The sequence below is a fragment of the Notolabrus celidotus genome, chromosome 12, assembly GCF_009762535.1.
Source record: "Notolabrus celidotus isolate fNotCel1 chromosome 12, fNotCel1.pri, whole genome shotgun sequence".
Lineage (NCBI taxonomy): Eukaryota > Metazoa > Chordata > Actinopteri > Labriformes > Labridae > Notolabrus > Notolabrus celidotus.
This window is the reverse complement of record NC_048283.1, coordinates 15,167,477-15,193,468: the sequence shown is the minus strand read 5'-3', so window position 1 is coordinate 15,193,468 and position 25,992 is coordinate 15,167,477. Positions and strand designations below refer to the sequence as shown.

The 25,992-nt window shown below is 39.0% G+C and overlaps 2 protein-coding genes across 2 annotated transcripts; both read left to right on the top strand.

Annotated features, from left to right (window-relative positions):
• The first annotated feature begins 282 nt into the window (after positions 1–282).
• Positions 283–12,671, top strand: LOC117822963 (meiotic recombination protein REC8 homolog). Its single transcript, XM_034697948.1, has 17 exons — positions 283–453; positions 2,148–2,216; positions 2,305–2,447; positions 2,522–2,594; positions 2,691–2,811; positions 2,929–3,010; positions 6,034–6,101; positions 6,222–6,300; positions 6,389–6,512; positions 6,586–6,745; positions 7,315–7,519; positions 10,176–10,357; positions 10,438–10,480; positions 10,774–10,858; positions 10,935–11,015; positions 11,123–11,235; positions 12,160–12,671. Exons 1-17 carry the CDS (start codon positions 398–400, stop codon positions 12,291–12,293), a joined length of 1,818 nt encoding a protein of 605 aa, XP_034553839.1. The 5' UTR covers positions 283–397; the 3' UTR covers positions 12,294–12,671.
• A 676-nt stretch (positions 12,672–13,347) lies between these two features.
• Positions 13,348–20,712, top strand: clk2b (CDC-like kinase 2b). The gene is made up of 11 exons (XM_034698240.1): positions 13,348–13,413; positions 15,300–15,390; positions 15,475–15,541; positions 15,620–15,736; positions 15,816–15,982; positions 18,518–18,612; positions 19,807–19,936; positions 20,034–20,116; positions 20,203–20,282; positions 20,362–20,452; positions 20,539–20,712. The coding sequence occupies exons 1-11, from the start codon at positions 13,348–13,350 to the stop codon at positions 20,710–20,712; spliced, it is 1,161 nt and encodes a 386-aa protein (XP_034554131.1).
• The last annotated feature ends 5,280 nt before the right edge of the window (positions 20,713–25,992 follow it).

Here is a 25,992-nt window from a genome sequence, read left to right as displayed (position 1 = left end):
CCATTAGTCTATAACAGTTTCCATTAGATCTTCAATCAAATATATAATGTTGCACGTGCAGTTTGCTTCCTAATCTGAATACTAATCTTTATTTACAACTTCATGGTAACTCCTGTTGAGTACGAGATGCACTAAAAACCTGCTTTCTACTATATTAATCAAATGTGGCGCCGGTAGGTTGAATTTGTAAAGTAGGATTTAGCACAAAAATGACACTGAATCAAATTGCTCCCAGGGAGGGGGACTGACCAATCCGCGTGTACCAAAGTAAAAACAATAAACCGACCAGCATCATCTACCCCAAAGACAAACCCGCTTTGATGTTACTGTGCCTTACAATCTCATCCCTAACAAGCCGCTCTACTGTTTTATTGATTTCTGTGATATTTTCGCTGAAATGTTTTACTACCCACCAGTTTTGATCCGTAACACGGGATGTTTTTCTACAATATGGTGAGTACAAATTATCCTTAATTCATGTAGCGATTTTTAGCTGTTAAGTGTTTGAGTGAGTTAAATCATTACTTTATTCAGGATAGCCGACAGCAGGTTTATATTTATCTGTGTAACTGTATATGGTGGGTGATGAATGATCAGTTTGCAGGTTTGTTCCCAAGTAATTTGTTCATAGTTTTGGAGAAGAGGCCTTTATTATGGCCACAAAAGGCCTCCTCAAAGCCGCACGTCTTTCTCTATGCTCATCATATAATTGAACTAACTTCAATTGAATTTCATGCCCCGACCCTTTTTTGATCTCAGGGGACAAGACATTTTATAATGAAGTGGTCCAACACTATGATTAATGTAATCCCTAGCTAAATTGTGTGGTGCTTCTAATGAACTTTTAAGGCGGTTCTACTTTATTCTGGTGGAAAGTAATCCAACTTTAGAATTTTTATTTTTAGATTTTTTTTAAACTACATTTAAAGTTCTATTTGAGCTATAGTTTTCGATTATCTTACAGGGTTTGAGTTTTTGAGTTAAGCACTGGTCTTTACAGATGGACATGAATAAAAAAAAGGCTAAGTGCAGGTGCATCAGAGGTACAGAAAAAAAGCACCTGGGAACATGTCAGCCTTAGCCAAAACAAAAAGTTTGGGCCTTTGAAGTTAATTTTTCATTAGACAACAGCTTTGAAGATGAGGTCAAAGGTCAAATGAGAAGAACATTCTCTGTTTTGTTTAATATGCCATTACTTTGAAATAAAACCTTCAATGGTTTGTTTACTTACTTTTTAAAACTTTTTTTTTTTTTTTTACTCTATTTAGCTGTAAACTTATAAAAAGCACTGTAGGGCAGATTTGAATAGGCTAGTAAATGGAATAATCCAGGATTACAGAAAAAAGAACAGTTTTTTAGATATAAAGAAAGAATAAATCAATCAAATCTGTTTATCGTCATTCAAGCAGGGGCGTGTCCAGAACATTTTGACTGGGGCGGCCCAACTGAGGCTCTCAGATAGGCAGTGCATTTGCAAATAAATAACATTTACCCTTTCTGTCTTTACAAGCTACTTTCATTAAAGTATTAAACAGTTGTTATATTCCTTTTGACTTTAAAAAAACATGAAAAAGTGGAATAAATCTTACAAAAGATGTTTTTCAAAGTCACATTTGAGGGCACTAATAAAGAAATCTACTGTCAACCTTTTTACTCATCCCAAGTTACAGATTTTAACAGAAACCCCACCTCTGACAAGGCAAACAGCCAATCATAGTTAAGGATTTTGGGGTGGCCAATTGGATTTCAAGGGGTGCCAGTGCCACCCTTGGCCACCCCTCTGGACACTCCACTGCATTCAAGGGAACTTTGAAGGCTTAAACAAAGTTGGTAATTAATAAAGTCCAAAAGTAGCTATTGATCTCTTGAATTTCTCATCACTGAATCTCTGAATTTTGATTTAAAAAAATCTGAGATTAGATTAGCAAATACATTAGTGTTAGCATTAGAATCATTAGAATGGGTAGAGGGGGTGTTTGGAGTCGAGTGTTGTGGTGCGTGCTCTGCATAAGATGGCTCTGCAGTTGAGGTCAGACAGGTTGAGTGGAGATGGATGATTTTGGTGGTAGTGTTTTTGGTGCATGTGAGTTTGTTTCTGTTGGAGACAGTTAGCATGTTGTAATAACTATACTCTGTACACAATCCAGGCTGGTTGCTACCAATGGCTATAGAGTTACTCGCCGTGACTTCCTGAAAGTCAACGTCATAAGAACCTGGTAAGAAGTTATTTTTGCTCACAGTCACGTATTTATAATGGCTGAGCTATGATCTGTCCAGTTCTAATAAAACTAATGTCCTGCACAGCGATGACCTCATGAACTTCGTGCTGGAGCGAGTCCCACCATCTCTGCCTGATCTGCCCCGACCTCGCTTCTCCCTCTATCTTTCCTCCCAGCTGCAGTATGGCGTCGTCCGTGTTTACCACCGACAGTGTGCAATCCTCCTGGGTGAGACATGATTACCATCATTTCAGGCAGAGAGATACGCTTTGGTTTCTGACATTGCCTTTGTATTCTTCCAGAAGAACTTCAGGACGTTGTGGGCCGGCTGGCAAAACAGAGGACAAAGAAAATGGATATAGATGACCACAGCAGGTGATTACAGGTGCTCCATGTCTCATAAATTGTCCTCCAATTACAAACACATTATGCCTCTTGTTTCCTCCTGCTGGGCCTCCTGTTTTTGCTCAGACTCGCTCTGGACTTGCCTGATGCCCTGTCTCACCTGGAAGAGTCAGAAGGAGCTCCAGACCCTTTATTTGGAGTGATGTACATGCGGGATGCAATGCCCAGTCCCAACACACTGATACAGGTACCCAAATATGAAGGAAGAAAATAGTTTTAGCACTTTGCAGACATTTGAAAGTAAAGCTTGGAAGACTCATAATTATTGTGTTAATGTAAAACTTGTCGTTTTTTTTGCTCTCAGATGGGTCGGGAGTTTCTGAGAGAAACCTCTCCTGAGCATGCTGAACGGGTCAGTCCTGCTTCTGCTGCAGCTTCAGACATTGGTGAGCTGACTGATGGAATAATTACCTCTTCAGGGCACTGGGTTATTTCTGCAGCAGAAAAAAAAGGAATGTACAAGAATAAAACATTTGACAGATTTTATTTGATTTTATAAAGTTTATTTGATAGGGACAATGTAACACAATGCAACTTATAGATAAAAACTTTTTTTCACTCATGGTTAGTGGTTGGGTGAAGCCATTTATTGTCAAACAACTATGTTTACTCTTTTTATGTCATAATGACAACAGAAACGACCCAAGAAATTATAAATTCTGCAAGGGTATGTAAACTTATGAGCACAACTGTATAAATTATAGCTATGGCTGTTTTCCAACTCTTGTGCTTAGTTAGTTTTTTAGTTTTTAGACTAAAAGAAAAAAGAAGGATATCAAGATTAGACGAAATGAGATGCATACCATAACAATTGTGGTAAAAGACAAGAAGAAGACCAGAGGGTAAGTATTTATATCAAGGTTACTTAAAATCACAATAAACTGTTATAGATCATTATGGAATACTTCAAAATGCTCACATCTCTGATTTTGCTTCAGCCAGCCTTTAACCCTTTAAAAAAAAATATATATATATCTTGTGTTCATTTTATTTTGGTCTGCATTGTGCTCCACATTTGAGAGGCTTTTATGGAAAAAGCTGACTGGCACAGTCTTACTATTTGTAATGTTATAATTGCCACTAGCTGTTCCCCTTTGCCGAGCAGTGCCCCAACAGGTCTAATCATAATTAAGGGGGCTTGGCTCCTCCATAGACTGTATAAAATCTGAACGTACCTAGTATCCGTGACATCACCCATCTGTCTCTACCCCCGTACAGTGTGAGAAATGAGCTATCCAGACTACACTCGTCTTTTGTACCAGGCTGTAAACATGTTTATTTCTGCTGTAAAGATCATCTTTATTGAATTGATGTGTATGTGGTTTCCGGTACTTCCGGAGCCAGCCTCAAGTGGATCCTTGATGAACTGCAGTTTTTGGCACTTCCAAATTAGACTCATATTTTTAGACCGGAGGTTGCCGCTTGGGCTCCACACTGTGACACAGAACGACATGTGAAAAAATCACAGCATGAATGTATAACTGTGCTGCTTTGACTGGTATTAGTGCCTAATTAATTTAAAGTGGTTCAGTTTGCTTTTTACTGTCTTTCTAATCTTTTTGACGTTTGTCAAATTTTTTTGTTTAGAAGATAAATTAATTGACTTGACTTTCAAAATTGTTTTATATTATAAGTTTTATATATTACCTGATATTTAGTTTAATGAGGGCCAAATTAAATCTGGAACCACACTTGAACAGTACAATTTTATTTTTAAATAAATACCAAAAGGTAATGAGCAGTTCAAGCTTATTAATTGGTGACTCAATTTTGGAGTCACATTTGGTGTGTACATCGTATCAAGGTCACTTCATGGTTTCTTCTCAATGACACATAGTTAGAGACAAGTTTTGGAAAAATGGCCTGAAGTACTTGTAAAAATCATATGAATGTGACAAAGAGGGTTCCCTAGCTTTTGCTACAGAACTAACCACAAACAGCTAACCTGTGTTTCCAAAATGTATTCAAAATCCCACCCCTCTTCCAATTTTCTTTCATATGATAATTTATATCAGTGCATGTATGTATCCTTTCACTGATTAACACTATACCTGGCTACAGGTAGTTTTGACACTAGTAAAAGGCTGTACAGAAATGAACAACTATCCAACACAGTCACATTTAAAGAATCGGTAGCTTGCATCAACTTAATCACAGCCGCCTTGAGTGTCCGGCTGCATTATACCTTATCCCTAGATTAGCATCTCCCTGATGAGAGAGCTCGGCTCAGTGCTGATTAAATCAGTGTCTTTAGGAGGAAAGTCAGGAAATGGGATGGGCTGTGCTATCAAGTTCTGATCTCTTTCAGGAGGCCACATGTCCTACATACAAAACATCCAAACAAAACAAAACACTGAAATGGTTCGTCACATGAAGCAAAGTCACAGCAGATATCTGCTCCTTCTGTCTCTGAACATGCATGAATAAATTGTACTTCATGATCATTTTGACCTTTAGGGAGGACTTCAGCAAGAAAACCAGTTTCATTAGGGCACTTGAATATTTTTCTAAGACAATCTTCAAATGTTATAAGCCTAACTTTAAGATGAAAAGCACTCAGTGTTATTTATAATATATGATATGTATGACAATATATACAGACTACCATCCTCATCCATCATCCATTCATCCATCATCCATTTATCCATCAATCTATCCATCCATCCATCCATCCAACCATCCTTCCATCACTCAACCCATGAATCCATCCATTAATCCATCCATACATTCATCCATCATCCATTCATCCATTCATCCGTCATACATTCATCCATCTTACATTCATAGCGAGAGCAATTTGTCTTGCTCAAGGACACTTGGGCATGTGACTGCCAGAGCTGATATTGAACTGCCAACCTTCCGATTGATAGACGACTGACTGTACCCACTGAGCCACAGCCGCCCCATCCATCCACCTATTCACCCATCTATTCACCCATCAATACATCCATTTAACCATCCATCCATTAATCCAACAAACAAAATAATGTCATCTAGTAGTTGATGCTGTCTTTTAAATGCTTTATGAAGATTTCACATCTAGTATGAGAGACTACATGAGGACTGACCTAATTATTTGCTTTTCGTCTTCAAATTCTCTCTCTATAGAATGACATACAAAACGTGACCAGTCTGTACAGAATGTCAGACTGTTTTCGGTGGTATGCTTAGAAATACCAGTAGGTCACAGAGGAGGAGAGAGCTCAGTAATACAGAGCAGCAGAGAGACACTCAGGGTCAGGTCAGAGCAGAATTCCTTCAACAACATCCTCCTAATGAGTTGAGGCTGATGCTGCAGGGTCAGGAAGTGTTGTGTAGCTAAAGTTCACCAAACAGGAGAGAGTGTGATTACCCATATCCTCTCCTGCTCCTTTCTGTAGCTGCTAAAGAATGTCTTTTTTTTCTTCAGGCATAACTGCATCTCCAGAAAACATCACTCTGAGAGAGACAGAGCCAGCTGCTATGCCTATCACAGAGGTAAGACAGCCAGAAAAAGATCAAGCACATATTTGTATCAAAGGTTACGCTGGTCCTCTCTTTCATTCATCATTCATCGCTCCTCCTCCTCCTCCTCCTTCTTCTTCTTCTGTCTGCTAGTATGAAGGTGTGGACCTCCTTGAGCAGCATCCAGCCACTATTGACCTCCTCTTGGATCAAATGGACAACTTTCTGGAAGGTGTGTGTCAAAAAAGGAGCTGCTGTTTTCTTTCTCCGAGACTTTGAAAATGGAAAGAAGGGAGATTATCTAATCTGTGTTCCAACAGGAGATTTGGAGCTATCGAGAGAGGCAGTGACCCTAGGGGAGCAAGAGAGGGAGATGGAAAGAGCTGAAAGAGAGGGAGACCTGGAGAGAGAGGGAACGAAAGAGCCCACAGGATCCACTATTGAGTAGGTGATTCAGATACACATGAAAGAATCAGTGCAAACAGATCCACACTGACCATGTCTCTATTGTTGTCAGATTACAACCCACTACTACTCTTTCTGGTGAGGATGCGATGTTTTTGCCCCAAGAGGAGTCTGGACCCCCCGCAGACCAGATCACCCCCATCTCTGTGCCCCCGGTGCCTTCCCCAGAGCCACCAACAAGGGGACGTGAGAGACAAAGTCCGGTCTTAGAGGTGCCAGCTCATGCAGGTTTTGGTTGTGAGAAGTGATATAGTACCACTTCACAGGAATAACTCTCTGTTAATGAAGTGCTCCTGCTTTTTTTTGTCCAATACAAATCACACAACTGAGTTCTGCTGTTCTGACCGGAGGGATCTTTGACGTTTTATCTAAAAATTAAATGTGCGTTTCAGTTAGCAGAGGGGATGTGACCTGAGTCCTGTGGTTCCACCAGCCAGATTACTTCTGCTGGGGTCTTTGCTTCAAAATATGTCCCCAATGAAAATTGTCAGCACCCATGGTGGTGGTATTTTGGCTTCACCTTTTTACAATGGGAGGAGATGGAGGCGCATCGTCCATGTTGGAATACATTCAGACCAATATGCAGCGAAAAGAGTTTTCTTAGACCAACAAAAAAAAATACAATATAAAAAATACACATTTTTTTATGAGCATTAGTGAACGATTTACTGGCATCTGATTTTTAATGAATTACAATAATAATAGATTCCTTATAATAAAAGGGTTAGTGGACTAAAGTTGGAAGAAAGTCCCAATTAAGTTTTCCTCATCTCTTACACAGGATGTTCCTCCTGCCACGGTGAGGAAGGGGACGAAGAGGAAGAAGAGGCAGCTTATCTTCATTGACCCTGAGACACAGATCTTACAGGAGGTGTTGGAGGAACAGATCAAAAACCTTCAAACTGAGACCAGGAAACTAAGTTACCCATTGCTCCCTCATCAAAGGATGATCCCTGCTGCTGAGCTCCTCAACAGGCCCTGCACCCGTCAGTAACACAACTGTTAACAAACAACAGTAATGCTCACTGACACACACATATACACACACACACACACACACACACACACACACACACACACACACACACACACACACACACACACACACACACATACATACACTACCATTCAAAAGTTTGGAAACACCTTCTCCTTCAAGGGTTTGTATTTATTTTAATTATTTGAAACACTGTAGATTAATACTGAAGGCATCAAAACTATGAAAGAACATATATGGAATTATTTAATTAACAAAAAAGTGTTAAACAAACCAGAATATGTTTTATATTTTAGATTCTGTAAAGTAGCCCCCTTTTTCCTTTATGACAGCTTTGCTCACTCTTGGTATTCTCTAAGTCTGCTTCATGAAGTGGTCTCCTGGAATGGTTTCTAATTAACATGAGCCTTGTCAAGAGTTCATTTGTAAAATGACTTGCCTTCTTAATGTGTTTGAGACCATCAGTTGTGTTGTTCAGAGGTAGGGTTAGTACACAATGGATAGCACTATTTGACTGCTGTTGTAATCCAGATTATGGCAAAACCAGATTATTTAATAGTTTTGATGTCTTCAGTATTGATCTACAATGTCGAAAATAATTAAAATAAATTAAAACCATTGAACAATAGGGTGTGTCCAAACTTTTGACTGGTAGTGTACACACACACACACATACACAGATGTGTTCATTACCTTAAGCCGTAGGGACCCCAAGAATGAATTACTGTAAGATAAATCAACAGTATTGCCTTTCAAATCATTGTTAGAAGTGTGATAAATATGGTTTAGAAAAAAACAGATAATTACAGTTCAGGAAAGTTACAGTTAATTAGTTTATGGAATGAAACAAAATAGTTTAAAAGACCACAACAACAACACACACACACACACACACACACACACACACACACACACACACACACACACACACACACACACACACGCACGCACACACACACACACACACACTCACACACACACACACACACACACACACACACACACACACACACACACACACACACACACACACAAACACAGTTTTAAGCAGGATTAGAATGGTGTATGTGGACACACCCCTGACCTCTGATTGTAGTGGTACCTTGAAATGAGACCTATGAAAAACATAAACTCAGTTATTATTCATTTCTATTTAAACAGCATAAAGGAAAAAATGTTGTTTTGGATGATGGTCTTTTGGGACCCCAAACAGACACTTGAAACACTGATAGTTAATTGCAAAAAAAAATGGCCTACAAATGGCACAAAGCATCGCAATGATGGAATAAGGCTCCTTTAGAAAATGATGAAAGGTCAAGCTCTGGAGCAGTGGAGTCACTCCATTAGAAAAGCATGTAACTAGTCTAAATAGTTTATGACACTGTTTAGCATCACACTGTGAGATACTTGACCTCCACCTCACATACTGACATGACTATGTGTCTAAAGCCATATTAGCAGCTCCATGAAGCACAGCAATGCTGAGAGCTAAATGCCTACTGTGACAAGACTTCCTTCTCATCTATGATGACTAGTTGCCGATAAGTATTGTAATTGTGCAAAAAGTCAAACTTCACAGGCATGTTACCAATAGCCTTTAATGGAATGTCAATGTACATAAATGTGTTTTTTTGAACGATGACAAGCCGGAATGAAAACAAGCCGAAGTGAAACAGGAGTAACGGGGATGTTTTTAAAATTTAAGGAGTAGAAAGTACAGATAATTGCGTGAAAATGTAAGGAGTAGAAGTAAAAAGTCAGCTGAAAAATAATTACTACAGTAAAGTATAGATACCCAAAATTTCTACTTAAGTAAGGTGACGAAGTATTTGTACTTTGTTACTTGACACCTCTGAATACACCTGAGGTTAATTGAATGTGAGTATTTCTTCAAGTAATGAATAATGAGTGTTTTGGGCTTGATAATGTCACAGGTTAAAACGTAAAGGGAACAGAGGAGGTTTTACACTTCATCCTGAGGTGGACATGATGATCTGTGTGATTCTTTTATACAGCTTGTAAAGTGATTGTTTCGACATATTCAGTCAGGACCAGACCAGTGAATGGACTGATGGATTGACGCAGCCATCTGTTCAGCAGTGCCACCAGAGAATCTAAATATAAACATTGAAATGCTGACAAATTTATGGAGATTAATTCATTTAATAACTGTAAACAACTGCTCATTACTCAATGTCAGGAGAATGCCATGCAACACTAGGTACTATAAACACTTATTAATTAATGCATCACTAGATTCCAAGCTGTGGGTTCATGTTTTGCTTGGAATGCAGCACCCTGAGAGACATGATGTATGACTTTACCCTCTGACTAACAGTGTCCCCACCACCGGTACCATAAACATTAGTGATCCACACAATACTCCAGGACCATTATGTAATGGTGTTCCTGGAAATGACTGTCATGCTTCCCATAAACACTGAGGAGCACCTCTCTTCCTGTGTTACCTGTGATATTATTTGTGCTGTCAAACAGTCCAGTAGATTTCCTGTAGATTGTGAAACAGGTTGTTTTGTATTATTTGTGTTAAAGGTGAACACCTTACAATGACTGCTATTTTTATGTGACATGGTTCTAGTAACCTCTTTCAAAATAATCCATAAGAGCTATTTTTTCCCCCACAGTCTTGCCTGCAGAGGTGCAGTTTCTATGGAAACGAGCAGCGACTGTCACGTCTCTCTCTGGCTCGGACCTGCAGGTCGGGGAGAGAGGTCCTGAGTCCACCGACTCTGAGAGGGAAAGACAGGGAGAGGCACCTGAGGCGGCTGAAATTGAGGAAGGCAGATTCAAACTCAGCCCGATGGAAGTGTGTGTTTGTTCATGGATCAAATATGTAAAACCTGTTAGAAAAAAAACCTGACTGTGTGTGTCTCTGTGTGAATACAGGTCCCCAGAGATGTGGCAGAGGCAGAGATGTTTGATTTCTCAGGTAAACCTCCACGTTAAAAGAGAGAATGTATTTACTTTTATTAACTTTGAAGCAGCTGGCTGGAGGTGACTGGCTGTCAATGTGTTTCCACTGCAGCTGCATTCAGCCAGGGTCAAAGGTCAGGGTTAGGCATGTGTCGCTTATGGTTGAGGGTTAAGGCAAGCCTCCATAGAATGAATATAGCCAATAGCCTCATGTGCGTGTGTGTGTGTGTGTGTGTGTGTGTGTGTGTGTGTGTGTGTGTGTGTGTGTGTGTGTGTGTGTGTGTGTGTGTGTGTGTGTGTGTGTTTCAGCCCATGGATCACTGCCACTGGAGGTCTCTGATCAAAGGGAAATGTCTCGAGAAGCTTCCCCCATGCACACCTCTGACAGAGAAGAGTATGTAACACACACTGAAAGTTGTGTGAAGTGTGTGAGTTCCATCATGCTTATATACACACCTGTGTGTTGGCAGGACCCCTATCTCTAGATCTGTCCCTACACTACAAGACATCCCAGAGGTGCCTGATGAAATGCTGGCCGCAGAGCCCCTTGGGTAATGACAGTGAACGCAAAACACCATAACAAACCGGCTGAAACCCTGAACAGAGGAGTTGTTACAGTCGCTAATGTTTGAGTCAATGTGCGTGTTTGTGTTTGTAGGTTACTGCCGGAGGAGTTGACCGAGGACGAAGATGCACCCCAGCTTTTTCAGTCTCTTCTGGCGCCAAATGTCGGCCGTCGAACTGTCAGCAACATTTTCCAGAGGCTCCTGGGTGAGGCGTCGGTTTTATTTATCACTGAGTCCTCAGTCATGTTGAAACGTGTTAATTTTACAGCATCAACACCAGAGGAAAGCTCTTTAATCAATATGCCTTCTGTAAGAGATTGACTTTGAGACTGGAAAAGTGCCTGTTCTTTGAAAATGCAAACTGGCACTAGTGGAAGCTTTAAGACTAGGGTGGTAAAGTGATAAGGAATAAATAGGACCAATAACAAGCAGGGGATTTAGAGACAGTACGTGCAAATAATTGGGTTCTGAAGACAATTCAAACAATTTCAGCTACAGGAACAGCTTTATTTATGTTTAACCATCAACTATAAATCATGGACATAGTCTCAGTGATGTTCACAGATAAGAAATGCTTCTCAGTCTAACTTTCAGTTTATCTAGAGCAGGCAAAGAGGTGGAGTTGAAGCCTTAACCTTGCCACATGGTAAACAGCAACAGCACGCCCAGCTGTCAGTCAAATCAGCCATGACCTTGATTACTTGTATGTTTACTTATGCACCAATCACAGTCTCAATAACAATATTCAGAAATGGTGAGTGGTAAAGTCCCCCTTCTCACGCACAAATAAAGAAATTCGTTTTTTGAGGACAGGCTGTAAACATGTTTAATTCTGCTAGAATAATTAACATTTTAATGTGAGCTCCAACTGGGCCCCCCTCTGTTTTTGGACATTTGAGGATCTACAGTTTTTGCACTTCTGCTTTGGCTTTGTTTTTCAACACCAGAGTCTGCTGATGTTTTTCTTAGCACTGTTTTTTCATGTTGAGGTTTCTCAGTTCTTGATCATTTAAAACTTAACCCCCAAGTTCAGCTGCAATTTGGATTCAACTCTGAACCTCGTTTTTGTTTTTTTTGTGTTCGTCTGATTGTCTTCATACTTTTGACTCTGTTTTCATCTCCTCTGTAGAAACTTTATCCACCGGGAAATTTTGTGTGGAGCAGAATGAGCCTTATGGTGACATATGGATTCTGCCTGGACCCAACTACAAAGAAGCAGTCCTGACTGTGACACGATTACAGTCCCTGTCTCCTGACTTTTAAAAGCACACATCAGAGTTCAGTCTAATATTTTCTAAGTTTTCTGTGTTTAATGAAATGTTTTGCTACTCATCAATTCATCATTTTTGGGTCCTGTTGACGTGTTTGAAATTGTTTAGGTCATTTAACATTTTACCACTATATCTGATGTTTTATGAAGTTTTTATTCCAGAAGCGCTGCGTTATATCATTGGTCCATTTTTCCACTATGACCAACAGATTTAGCAATTTTATGAGATTTCAGATTGTTCACTGTTTTGTTGAGATGTTTTTATGTATTTTTAAAGCCTTGTGTTATTCTGCACTGAACAAAAATGTACCTCTCAGTTCCAGCTACAAGTCCCTTTGAACATGAACTCCAAAATAAAAGTTTTATAAGACTTCTGACGGTTATTTCTGTAAAGAAAGCACGCACCGTATATTGAATGGAATCTGTAACATGCGAAGCAGGACAGGTGTATGAAAACAGTGCTGGGGTTAAGGAGGTGCAAGGAGGACAGTTTGTAAGTCAAGTGAAACTGGATCTCTCCTCCTTTTCTGCCCCTCCGTCACTGCCCCAGACCACATCTTGATTCTCTTCTGAAGACTTTCTCAGGGGGTTGTGACCGAAGTTTATAATTAGCATCTGTCTCAGCTCTCTCTTTCACACCCTCTCTGTCTGTCCTGTCTCCTCCTCCTGTCATTTTGTACCGTCTCTTGTCTGTTTTTGTCTTCAGCTTTCTAGTTCATTTTTTCCTGTCTTTGATTTTTACTTTTCTTTATTTCCTCTTGTAGTATTTTTGTACTTTCAACACTTTTCTCTTACTGGCCGGCCTAGTTGTATCTTTTATACCTCCTTGTTTTTGCTGACAACACTGCAGGCTATTTTTTTACTTTGTTACATGTGGTTTAGTAACTTTCTCTTCCTTTCCTTCAGCCCTCTTTTGTCCTGTTCTCTGTGTTTTTCTCTTTACAACTCCTCGCAGTCTAATTTTTCTTCCACTGATTCTTTTATCAACCTGCCTCCATCCTCCTCTCTTCTGCTGAAACACTTCATCTCTGAGACGCTCTGTTTGTTATGGGAAAGACAGAGCTAAACTCTCTCTATAAAGCCTTTCTGGACTGTATTTGCCTCTGCCTCCCCGTGAGTATATCCATCTCTTTTGCATGTGTTGGATGTGTTCTTGCATTAATAATTATTTTACCATCTGCACAGTGGACATTTTACGTGAAACTATCTGCACAATGTTATTATTTTACTTCTTTAAACTCCTAATATTTTATAAAGATAAATCACCTGCAGACAGAGTGTTTATATGTGTCACTTGCTTGTCTGTGTGGTGTCCCGCAGTAAATGTCTCCTCAGCACATGCTAAGCTTCTGATATTAATAACAGTCTCAGTATGTGGATGGAAATAGAGCCTCAGCTCCTCCAAAGAGGCCAGAAGTCACTTGACATTTCATATTAACCTCCTTTTGAACGAGCTCAGGTCATCACACTCAACTTCAAAGCTTTATGTTCTGCAGGATTTTTGTTTTTATTGCAGCTACATTAGTGGAGTCTGCTGAGTTAAAAAAAATGCATAAGATGAAGTCCCTTTCAGCATGTACTGTAAATGTAGCACTATTCTATCTATCTGCAGGTAAGTCTAAAAACATCAGATTAAGCATGAGGTAAATCCAGCTGACCACTTTTTTGCCCAGTCAGAGGTCAGAGATCACAACGTCTGTCTGAGTCTGTAGTTTAATTGTTTGCTAATACAAAGTCCTAAATGTTTTCATTTAATCATCCTCTATCATCCTCTAAAAATGTATTATTTACCTTTTACTATAATGTTGATTTAAATGTTGCTTTACTATTTTAGTAATTTTAACTGTTATCTTATTCTATTTTTATTTATCTATTCATTTATTTATTTATTTTTATCTACTCAGTTTTATTGGTATTTTTGGCCTGAGTTTTATTTTCGACTCTAATCCTTACCCTTTTTAAATCTATTTATTTAAACTATTTGTTTTCTTAATTTTGATGCTTTAACTTATTTAATTACACACATTTTAATTTTGGTGTGCATTAGTCTCTATTTTATTTTATGTTATTTTATTTTAAATTTTTTAATTTCTGCTTCTTTCTTGATTTCAGTGGCTGTAAAGCACTTTGGATTGCATTTGATTTGTATGAAAGGTGCTATATCAATAAAGTTTGATTGATTGATTGATTGATTGAGTGATTGATTGATTGATTGACTGATCAGTGCATGGGGACCACATTTGTGATTGCCTTACTGGAGATTTTCTAATTCCAACACAAAATGTGTCCTATCAGAGGTGCAATACAAAGAATGATTCTACAACAAAAAGAATAAATCAAGTAAACTGGGCCATTTTAAGAATATTTTGAAGATGACAGAGGAATAACTTGGAATTGGATCAAGTTAAATTTCTGTATTCAAAATCTTATTTAACTAAAAGTACAGACTTTTTAGCATTAAAAGTCATTTTTAATGTAAAGCTTCTTATCATGCTTATTCTGATTAAGAATATTGTTTCTTATATTTCGGTATGTTAATTTCATTCTTAGCATCATACAATTAGTTATTTTGAATTCTGTTAGAATTGATATGTGTGTTTGTGTGTGTGTGTGTGTGTGTGTGTGTGTGTGTGTGTGTGTGTGTGTGTGTGTGTGTGTGTGTGTGTGTGTGTGTGTGTGTGTATGACTTTAACATTTGAACATTGAAGCTGTTAAGAATAATGACTACTCGGGCCTCAAATTATAACTTCATCTTCCAGGTAGCTCATGTATTTTCACACTGGATTAGCTGCTTTATTTGAATCAATGATTATGCAGCACAGTAACTCGTCTTCAAAGACATGCTTTGTAGTCAAAAGTACAAATCTTCTTTTTAAATGTAGAAAATGGAAATGCATGATTTCACACAACCAAATTGTACTTTACAACGGTACTCAAATGTATGAATGTACTTGCCACCAGTGTCCACTTGTCATAAATGTGTCTGACCTTGTTTGCAGCGAAGCAGCCATGAGGCTGCAGTGGATAACGAGAGAGACACTGAGAGCGGTCACCTGATCTACAGAAGTGGGGACGTCCTGGAGAACAGATGTAATATCAGTTCAATTAAAACTGTTGGCAATCTCATTTTACATTAAAATCTCACCTTTAATTTCTCCTCAATCTGTTTCCTAGATGAGATTATTGACACTCTTGGTGAGGGAACTTTCGGGAAGGTGGTACAATGTTTGGACCACGGCAGGTAATTTGCATTAGAAATTTGGACTCCATATGAAACATGTGCTGTTCTTGTTACTTAAAACACAATGTTTGAACTCAGAGGAGGAAGTCAAGTCGCTCTGAAGATCATAAAAAACTTGGAGAAATACAAAGAAGCAGCCAAATTGGAAATCAATGTGCTGGAGAAGATAATCGAGAAAGATCCAACCAATAAATTGTAAGTAGTTTGGTCAGTGTTGTGATGATGATTTGTCTCTGTTTGATGATTCTCATCCCTGAGTTTCTTTTCCCATCAGTCACTGCGTGCAGATGCTTGACTGGTTTGACTACTACGGTCATGTGTGCATCTCTTTTGAACTACTGTCTCTCAGCACCTTTGACTTCCAGAAAGTGAACAACTTCCTGCCTTACCCCATTAACCAGATCCGACACATGGCGCACCAGATCTGCCACGCTGTCAGCTGTAAGTCCCCTTTACTTTCTCTCTTGTTTCTCAGGATCAACGTCAGTGCTTATTTCAAGCTTATTTTCAACAGTGGTCCCAGTGATGCAGTAGCAACAACAGATATTTAGTGAACATTTAGTTATTCAAGTTATGGAGTTATACAGTCTATCATCAAGGCTTATTATCAGCAGTGGTGGACAAAGTACACAGCTTCATTACTTAAGTCAAAGTATAGATACTCCAGGTCAAATATTACTCCAATACAAGTAAAAGTTTCTCTGTCAAATTATTACTTGAGTTAAAGTACTGAAGTACTTGCTTTTAAAAATACTTAAGTATTCAAAGTACTTCTCTATTCGATCTCAGCTCCTGCAGTCAAATGCCGAAGTGTCCTTGGGCAAGACACTGAACCCCAAACTGCTCCCTCAGTTGTTCAGTGGTGTATGAATGTCTAGAATAAGATTATCTAATACTGATGGTCCCTTACTATAGCAGCCTCTACCATCATTGGGTGAGCGAGTAATGTAAAAGAGCTTTGAGTGGTCAGAAGACTGTAAAAGAGATATATGAGTACAAGTCCATTTACCATTTACTATTTATCATGACCTGCTCGAAAGCTGACTTGATGCCTGTTACACTAGTCACTGCTATCCTAGTGGCTCTGTCTTTATAATAGGCAGTTTACCTGACATATATTTGGGGATGAAGATTGCTGTATTTCCCAATTTTTGATGTGAATGTCTGCTTGGAGGAATATGAATATCTGTTTCCTCATTTGGTTCATAATCGGAGCCATCAGACTCAGAATTGACCACAAGATGGTCTTCATCTTCAGACACACCCTCCTCTCTTTCACTGTCATGATCAAAGAGGAGTGCCAGGGTTATCACCTGTTTACTTCTGCTTCTCATTTTGTAAAGCTCTGACATAGAGTCTATCATGTGTAGATGCAGAGTATAATGTAGCAAACTGAACCAGAACCAAAACCATAGGGTTATGATTAGGGTTAGGGTTATGATTAGGGTTAGGGTTAGGGTTATGATTAGGGTTAGGGTTAGGGGTTAGGGTTAGGGTTGTGATTAGGGTTAGGGTTAGGGGTTAGGGTTAGGGTTGTGATTAGGGTTAGGGTTAGGGTTAGGGTTAGGGTTAGGGTTAGCGTTGTGATTAGGATTAGGGTTAGGGTTATGATTAGGGTTAGGGTTTTGATTAGGGTTAAGGTTAGGGTTAGGGTTAGGGTTAGGCTTAGCGTTGTGATTAGGGTTAGGGTTAGGGTTAAGGTTAGGGTTAGGGGTTAGGGTTAGGGTTGTGATTAGGGTTAGGGTTAGGGTTGTGATTAGGGTTAGGGTTAGGGTTAGGGTTAAGGTTAGGGTTAGGGTTAGGGTTAGGGTTAGCGTTGTGATTAGGGTTAGGGTTAGGGTTGTGATTAGGGTTAGGGTTAGGATTGTGATTAGGGTTAGTCAGCTCATGAATTTTCTTTTCAGATCAGATCCCAAAGACCGTAAACTGTTTGTGTACTTGTGATTGGTTTGTCTCAGTGGTGTAGCCGTACCTCAGTTGAGCGTAGATCAAATGCAGACGTTACTCAAACGTCACCTGAGCACCACGGCCATATTTAAAGCCCACTTTTGAGGTTTTTAAATAAAGAATGGTTGGTATTGTTGTAATTCTCTGATCTGTTTACCACACAAACTTCATCACAGCCTACAAAACATCGCCATCCAACCTGAGAAAGCATGTGGAGGTCTGTAGCTAACACACTGGTTTTATTCCAGATGAACATTTGAAACTTGTCTGTGCTTGTAGTAACTTAGTTTATATTTCGTGGTTAACTTTTTAGATATGAAATCATGTTTCCCAGATTAACAGCACAGAGCAGAATGTATTCCCATGCATTCCTGACTGCACTCATGCTTTATGAAAAAGTACTTGAATACTGAAGTATTTTTAAAGCAAGTACTTCAGTACTTTAACTCAATTAATAATTTGACTGAACAACTTTCACTTGTATTGGAGTAATATTTCACCAGGAGTATCTATACTTTGACTTAAGTAATGAAGAAGTCTACTTTGTCCACCACTGTCTATCCCAGATGTTTTGCTAGAGCTATAATATAGAGATTAAATCCTAGCAACCTTGGTGGCCTCCTAACTTTATCACCACCATCACTATCAAACTGGTGTACATACTGCTAACCATCAGCTGTTAGCATTTTGATTTGAGCAAGTTGACCTAATGTTAGCTATTAAGTCAGTTGTTTAAAGAGCCTTGTTTCATCGCTTTGTGTTGTATCTTATTTTTCACTGAGTAAATGTGTATCTCTCAAAGTAGATATTTATTCCCTGTACTCTACCTAGTAATATTTAGTTGTTATCAAGGTTAAAAAAAAGTGCTTTTGACCAAGACAGGACTTTTTTACATAGTCAAGAGACAAACTGACCACATTATGTTATTTTCAATTATATTGTATTTATTTACCTGTTTAACCAACCAGTTGAGGGCATCCCTGTCCTGATCAAACTAAATGCTCCCCCACCTCTCTGTCTTTACTGCAGTTCTCCATGACAACAAGCTGACTCACACCGACCTGAAGCCTGAAAACATCCTCTTTGTCAACTCAGATTTCTCTCTCATATACAATCCTGAGAAGGTAAGGCAGGCAGGAAGCCTGGGCCCTTCAGGGATGAAAGAAAATCAGGATGTTAAATGAGCAGGGATTAACTCAGGCAGAACAACCCTGGAGATAGCTTTGTTGGTTGCCCATTTAGATGCAAATTTTTCTCAGCAGAAAGCGTGAACCAACCACATGGGATGTTTTCCGTTTATGGCACACGTCCAGGAGGACTATGAGTTGTGTAGCTGACCTCAGTGGGACAGTGTGTGGTACCTTTGAAGAGAAGAGGACACTTTTTGTTATACTGGTTAAAATTATCTTAGAAAAATTTAACTTTGTGTCTGTATCAGCAAATTTGACTGCAGAGTTTGTGCAGTCTTTTTTTTGCCAGCATATAGACCAACTGAACAGATATTAGTGTCTGTTCAACAATTCTTCGCATTGACATATGCACCTCATTCTCTGTGTAAACCAACGATAAAATCAACAAGTTTGAAAACAGAGGATTTGTTATCTCTGTAATGATGATCGTGTGGGCGATGAGTACCATATTTTGTTTGAATGCAGGAACACAAGCATTCTGAATAATAGAGAGAGGTTCATACCCAGGTATTATTTCCAACGTCCCTCTGTGTTTAAATTAATTCTACTTTTGCAATCAGATAAGCCAAAACTTATCTGTAAATTAGGGGCTTTTCTGAAGAATGTCCTTCCTTTGTTTAAGGAAGATCTGCTGTACATGTCGTGTGCCATCATTATATTGTTTTGTTATTTGTAATTTATGTTCTGCGGCTCCATACCATGTGACCATGGTCTGAGCATCAAACTAAAACAAAATGAAATGAAAAATATATCAGCTCCTTCAATGTCAGGTCTTTCTGTTAACTGTCTGTGAACTGATCCATTAACAGAGCTGTGTTTACAGACATATTTTGCAACAGCACTCGTGTGCATACTTTATCTTCAAGTAAAAGGATCTGAAGATCTGAAATCTAAACCGTTGGCTTAGTTAGGATCTGGATGATATTCAGACTTCTCATGTTCCCAGTGGTATGAGACTTCAGTAGAGTTCTGTTTCCATAAACATTTACTCTGCTGGATACATGTTGTCACATCAGACAAATAATGACAAGTTAATCTATAAATTTACTTGTGACTAACTTTAACAACTTTTTCATTGATGAGGTAAAGTTAAGAGGTGTTTAAATTGTGTCATCTGTCTGCCTTCAGAAGTGCAATGAGAGGAGAGTAAATAACACCACAGTGCGGCTTGTTGACTTTGGCAGTGCCACCTTTGACCATGAACACCACTCTACCGTCATCTCAACACGACACTACAGAGCACCAGAAGTCATACTGGGTGAGAGAGGTTGCTTAGGACCAGAGGCTCACCGGGACACTTGGTTATGTTAATGTTAAAGGTATTTATATGCTTCCTCCTCTTCTTTGTGCCACAGAGTTGGGTTGGAGTCATCCCTGTGACGTGTGGAGTATCGGTTGCATCCTGTTTGAATACTATGAAGGTTTCACACTCTACCAGGTCACAAATGTCTTTATTCTGGTGAAATTATCCTGAAAGATTATTATTGACATGATCGTCATTTGTGCATTTATGTTCTCTTCCAGACTCATGACAACAAGGAGCACCTCGCAATGATGGAGAGTATACTGGGACCAATTCCTCAGAGAATGATACAAAGGAGCAGGTAACACACTCATGCACACTATTACACACAAACACACTTGCTACCAAACTGTAATTACAAAATGGATTTTCATTAACAGAAAGCAGAAGTATTTCCAGCGGGGACGTCTCAACTGGAATGAGTGCTCTAAGGCTGGACGCTACGTGAAAGCCAAATGCAAACCACTAAGGGTGAGCTGAGGCAGGGGCAGACTTTTAATATTGATCCAAAGACATTAATGACCTAAAGCTACATGTTTTTCTATTTGTCTTTCCAGAAGTATTTGTTATCACACGGGACCGAGCACCACCATTTTTTTAATCTCTTGGAGAAGATGCTGGAGTATGAGGCTTCAAAACGCATCACACTTCCTTCTGCGCTGTGTCATCCCTTCTTCGTCTATCAAGGAAGAACACAAGTCTGGAGGAACAGCTTTGAGATGAGCAGATGACCCTTGACCCCATGAGGATCACACCACAGTGTTCATAAGTTTTTTGTTAGTCAACTACAAATGACTACAATTCATGTCTTCTTTACGTCACACTTCAACAAGAAGACACTAATGAACAAAAAAAGAGATAGATTTAAGAAAGAGCGCACAACAGGAAATGTTAGCTTTCTGGGCAGGTCCATTTGACTTTTGAATAGTGTGAACTTGAGCAGAATTCCTGATGAGCTCAGTGCAAGGACATTTTTGGAGCTGTGGCCCTGATGAAACAGGAGGGGAATGAAGCTGAGACTACAGGTGACTGCAGCAGAAAGACAGATTTATGGGATCAATGAGAGGTGATCAGTTACAGAGGCAAATTGAAGATATCAGCTGATTAAGGAGTAAATGGGACAGTAGGTCATCTTAAACAGTTAGAATACTACATATCAAGGTAAATTCAATCCCAGTACTGTCATAAAGTTGCAGGAGCAGATTTTTGTTGCCACGCCAATGAACTGGAAACAAGCTGTGAACCTAAATCTGATGTATTATCTTCAAGCGGTCAAATGCACTAGTAAGCAAACAGCTGCCTACACTTTACACTTCCAGCAGATGTGAAGCAACATAATCATCTATTTGGCATCGTTCTTCTGTTCAACCCTCTTTAGGCTTTTGAAAGGCCTTTACCTCATCTGAATGTGCCAATAAGCAAATTCAAATTAGGATGGAAGAGTGCAGATTGATTTTAAAATAGGGGCAAACAAGTTTTAGCAGTCAGCTAATAAGTATTTTTTATTTAATTCTGGAATATTATTTCATTATTCAGAGAGATAGGACAGCTGACAAAGTCAGAAACTGTGACGAAAAGTGGAGGATGGCATGTGGCCAGAGGCCACGGGTTGAAATCAAGCCTTGGTCATCCACATCGAGGACTATAACCTCTGTGCATGAGGCAATTTAATCCTTGAGGGCTTAAATCGCCCCAGCTGATAGATTATTGTTTTTACCGTGTATGAGGAAACCTAGCGGGCCTGAATCAGAGGAAATCTCAATGTCTAGACCTGTATGGTAAATATATTCTAATCAGGGCAAATGGGCAAAAACATACGAAACCACTGAGAATTTTTAATAAAGCAGATCAAATCTGCTTCAAAATACTAGTTCTGTAACACTATGTCTCTAAGACATTTATTTGTATTTTTAAATAAAGTTTATATGAAATGACCGAGTAGCTCACTTCTTATGTTGTGGTGTTTTGATAGATGCCTGCAGGTCATCACACTGACTCCAGACCATCTGTGAAAGTCACATACATACACACTCCTCCCATTACTGCCATTCACTCGCAGCCTCGGCATGTTGATTGAGTGCAGAAGAGCAGAGAGCACAGACACAAGGCTGTGTTTGCTGGAAAGTGTTTCGCCTCAGCCTTGAAAGAGCGAGAGACTTTTTTGAGAATTGCTGACTGTGTGAGACCTGTCCAAGCAGCCCTGTGGTGTTGAGGATAGGCCTGCTACCTTTCAATCTGATGGATCTAGGTTCAAATCCCACCATGGGCTTCTAATGTGAGATTGCATGGGAACACCACGTTTTAAATCCCCGATATGAACTGTCCATGGAAGATGGAATTAAAACACTTTCCTCACACTGTAATAGGAAATTTTCTCTTGAAGTACAATATCCAAATGGTAGAATGAAAAGGCCTATGAAAGTACGTTCATCCAAGCAGCCCTGTGATGTTGAGAATTGGCCTGCTACCTTTCAATCTGATGATCATGGGCTCAAAACCCATTAAGGGCTTCCAATGTGAAATGGAAATGAAACACTTTCATGTGCTTTTAAACTAATAAAAAAATGGTAATTGAAAGTACATAAAGCACTGCAAAGTTGCCCTGTAATGTGGTGTTCATGGCTGCTGCCTTTCAATGCAAGGGTTCTGTGTTTGAATCCTGACTGGGACTGTCCATGGGAGATGGAAATGAAACACTTTCCTCATACTGGAGTTTGAACTGTGCCTTTGAAGTACAATATCCAATTAATGGGATGAAAAGACTTCCAGAAGAGAGCTCATTGAAGCAGTCCTGAGGTGTTCAGAATAGGCAACATGTTGTTATGATTTGTTAAATGTTGTTGTGCTTTGTGAAATTATGTTGCGTTTTCTGTAATGTTGTGTTTGCTGTAATGTCGTTGTGTTTTGCCCTATAGGGCCACCGTATAAACCTTTGGTTTCTGACAAAGACACGCCTCTCGTGAGTCCATGCAGGAGCACGTGAGTGTCTCTGGTGTCAGTGACTCTGTGTCACATGTTGGACACTGATCCACCTGGAGGATCCTTTAAGTGGCTCTTACTGGTGGGCTTGCGTGGACGTACTGGTTCGATGTCACACAACCAGACACAATACAGCTGATTTAACAAAGTGGGGATTATCAAAAACCTGTGATAAAATGTGATTTATATCAGCTCAGTTACTTCACCCAATTTTGCCAGATGATGCCTGGTGTTATCAACTGGAGAGTATAAATATGTTTCACATGTAGGGTGAAATGTGCCATTTCTCTATTTCTTCTTACTGAAACTGATCCGTAGCTGCTGACACAGGATCAATTCAGCCTCCATTCCCCGAGTTGTAACAGCCTTGGATGAGTGAACTGATCCTAGATCTGTAAGTGAGCACACACTGGAGCAGGCGTGGCTTTCCTTGGTAATCTTATTAAAGGATTTAAGAGTTCTCACCTGCCAGAAATCAAAGTGGTGGGCAGCAGGGGGAAAGGAAAGGAGGCAAATGAAGGGTGAAGGGGTTTTAAGTGGGTTGGTTGAAGGGTTCAGAAGACGTGTTTGTCTGTGATGTCAAAGCCAAATAGGTCATTAGAGAAGGTCATAATTGATATACTGCATGTACACTGCAAGTTATTCAAAGACTCTTCAGACGGGGAATATTTGCCAAAATAAGTTTTTGTGACAAACTTAATGAGTCATTGTAACTCTATGTTTTGAGTTCTTGGAGTCAGTGGAAAAGAGACAGTAATTCATCTAGTATAGACTTATAAAGAAAGGCGCCCTGGTGGTCCAATCTACGGTCTTATGGGGAAGAAAAAAAAACTTCCTCACACAAGATGAAGTGATGTGTAAAAACATAAAGCAGAGATACAATGCTACCAAGTATAGAGTCCAACATTTTACGATGACTATCTCCATGGGCAGTAACTGAGTAAAAATGCCCCATTAGTTACTTTAGTCACAAAATAGAAGAAAACAATCAATTTTACCCTTAGTTTTTGTGAGACACCAGATATGATGAATAAAAGACAGACAAGTCACTCAACTAAGATACAATAATAAGTTATTGACATATACATATCCCTATGCTATTTAAAAATCTAATAACCATTGTCAAAAGCTCCCTTCAACAGCAGCACATCATTTGGTTTTGTTTGAGTATGAATCTTTATTTACAAGGATTACTCAGGACAACACTTGCTCCGAGCTATATAGCAGACCTTTTAACACCCTATGAGCCGACACGTACATTGAGATCCTCGGGCAGAGGTTTACTGTGCATTCCAAACACTAAAATGAAAACAAAAGGGGACAGAGCGTTTGCAGTAAGGGGTCCGACGCTCTGGAACCTTCTGCCCGAGGAGATCAGGTCTGCTGAGTCAGTGGGCTCTTTTAAATCCCTTCTTAAAACATACTTTTATCGCAGAGCCTTCCCGGATTTTATCTGAATTTTATTTTATTTTAACCGTCTTTAAGAAATATATTTTGAAAGAATTTTATTCCTTTAGAGTTCTTTTAAGGGAATTTTATGTCTTTTAAAATATGTTTTATTTCTTTATCTTGACTTGTGTGTTTTTATGATCTGCCTGTTTTATTTGCTACCCATGTAAAGCACTTTGTTACCTGGTTTTGAAAGGTGCTCTACAAATAAAATTATTATTATTAACACTCAAAGCAGCTTTCAGACTCTTTCTCAGGTGTTATGAAACAAAAAAGTATAGACAATGGAATCATCTGCATAAAAATTATGCTTGGTGTCATCCTCAATATTTCTAGATAAATTATTGATTTAAATTAATTATATCAAGTCGTATCAATTTATATATTTACATCTGAGTCCTATGAATTATGCTTCCCATCACCTCCCGAATACAATACAAGATCCTCCTCATCAACTACAAAGCCCTCCATAATCTAGCTCCCTCCTACCTCATCGACCTTCTGCAACCATGCAATCCCTCCCGCAACTTCTGTTCCACCAATGCCAACCTCCTCGCCCCTCTCACCAAACCCAAGCACCAAACTTGGGGGGACAGGGCCTTCTCTGTCGCTGCCCCCACCCTCTGGAACTCTCTCCCCCAACACCTCAGATTCTCTCCCTCACTCACCAAATTCAAATCTGGACTCAAAACCCATCTATTGACAAAGGCTTTTAACCTATAATTGATTGATTGATTGATTGATTGATTGATTGATTGATTGATTGATTGATTGTTTGTTTTGTTTTGTTTTATTTTGTTTTGTTTAGTTGCATTGTTTTCCTTTGCTTTTCTATTGTATAATCTGTTTTCTTGTAAAGTGTCTTGGAGAAACTTTTGAAGCGCTTTTATAAATAAAATGTATTATTATTATTATTATTATTATTATTATTATTATTATTATTATTATTATTATTATTATTAATAATAAAATAGGACCCAGTATGGAGCCCTGTGAGACAGCTCTTTGTAAATTTATAATAATAAGAAAAATAATTTACTTAGACATGTAGTATTGTATCACTCAACTTATTTTCATTACCTTTCAGAGTTTTTTAAGACAACTTTAGGTCAGTCAACCTCTGTAAAAGAGCAGAGTGAACAATTTTGGAGGCCTTAGCTTAATCTTCAAAAAGTACAACGCAGTTTTCTTTTGGATCAATAACAATAATAATGTCAACAAAGACCTCCAGTTTAACAGTGACAGAACTGTTCTCTTTATCCTATTTAGCTCATTATGTAACACTTTTTTTCTCTATGAAAAACTCGTACACTGCTGTCTCAGGCCAGATTCTTTGCTTACAGGTGTCCCTTTGTTTCGATCTGTATCACTAAATCTGCCCTCACCTGTTTATCTCTGAATACATACATTGAAGTGCAAAAAATACTTTTTTTTCAAATCAGTACCTGCTGTGTTTTTGCAGCACTTTAAAGGGATATTTCAGTTTTTTTGAAGTGGGGTTGCATGAGTTTTAAATCTATAGTAATTGTAGGGGCCGCAATAGATGCTGCTCAGCCTGGCTCCTTTAATGAGAAACTGCAAGA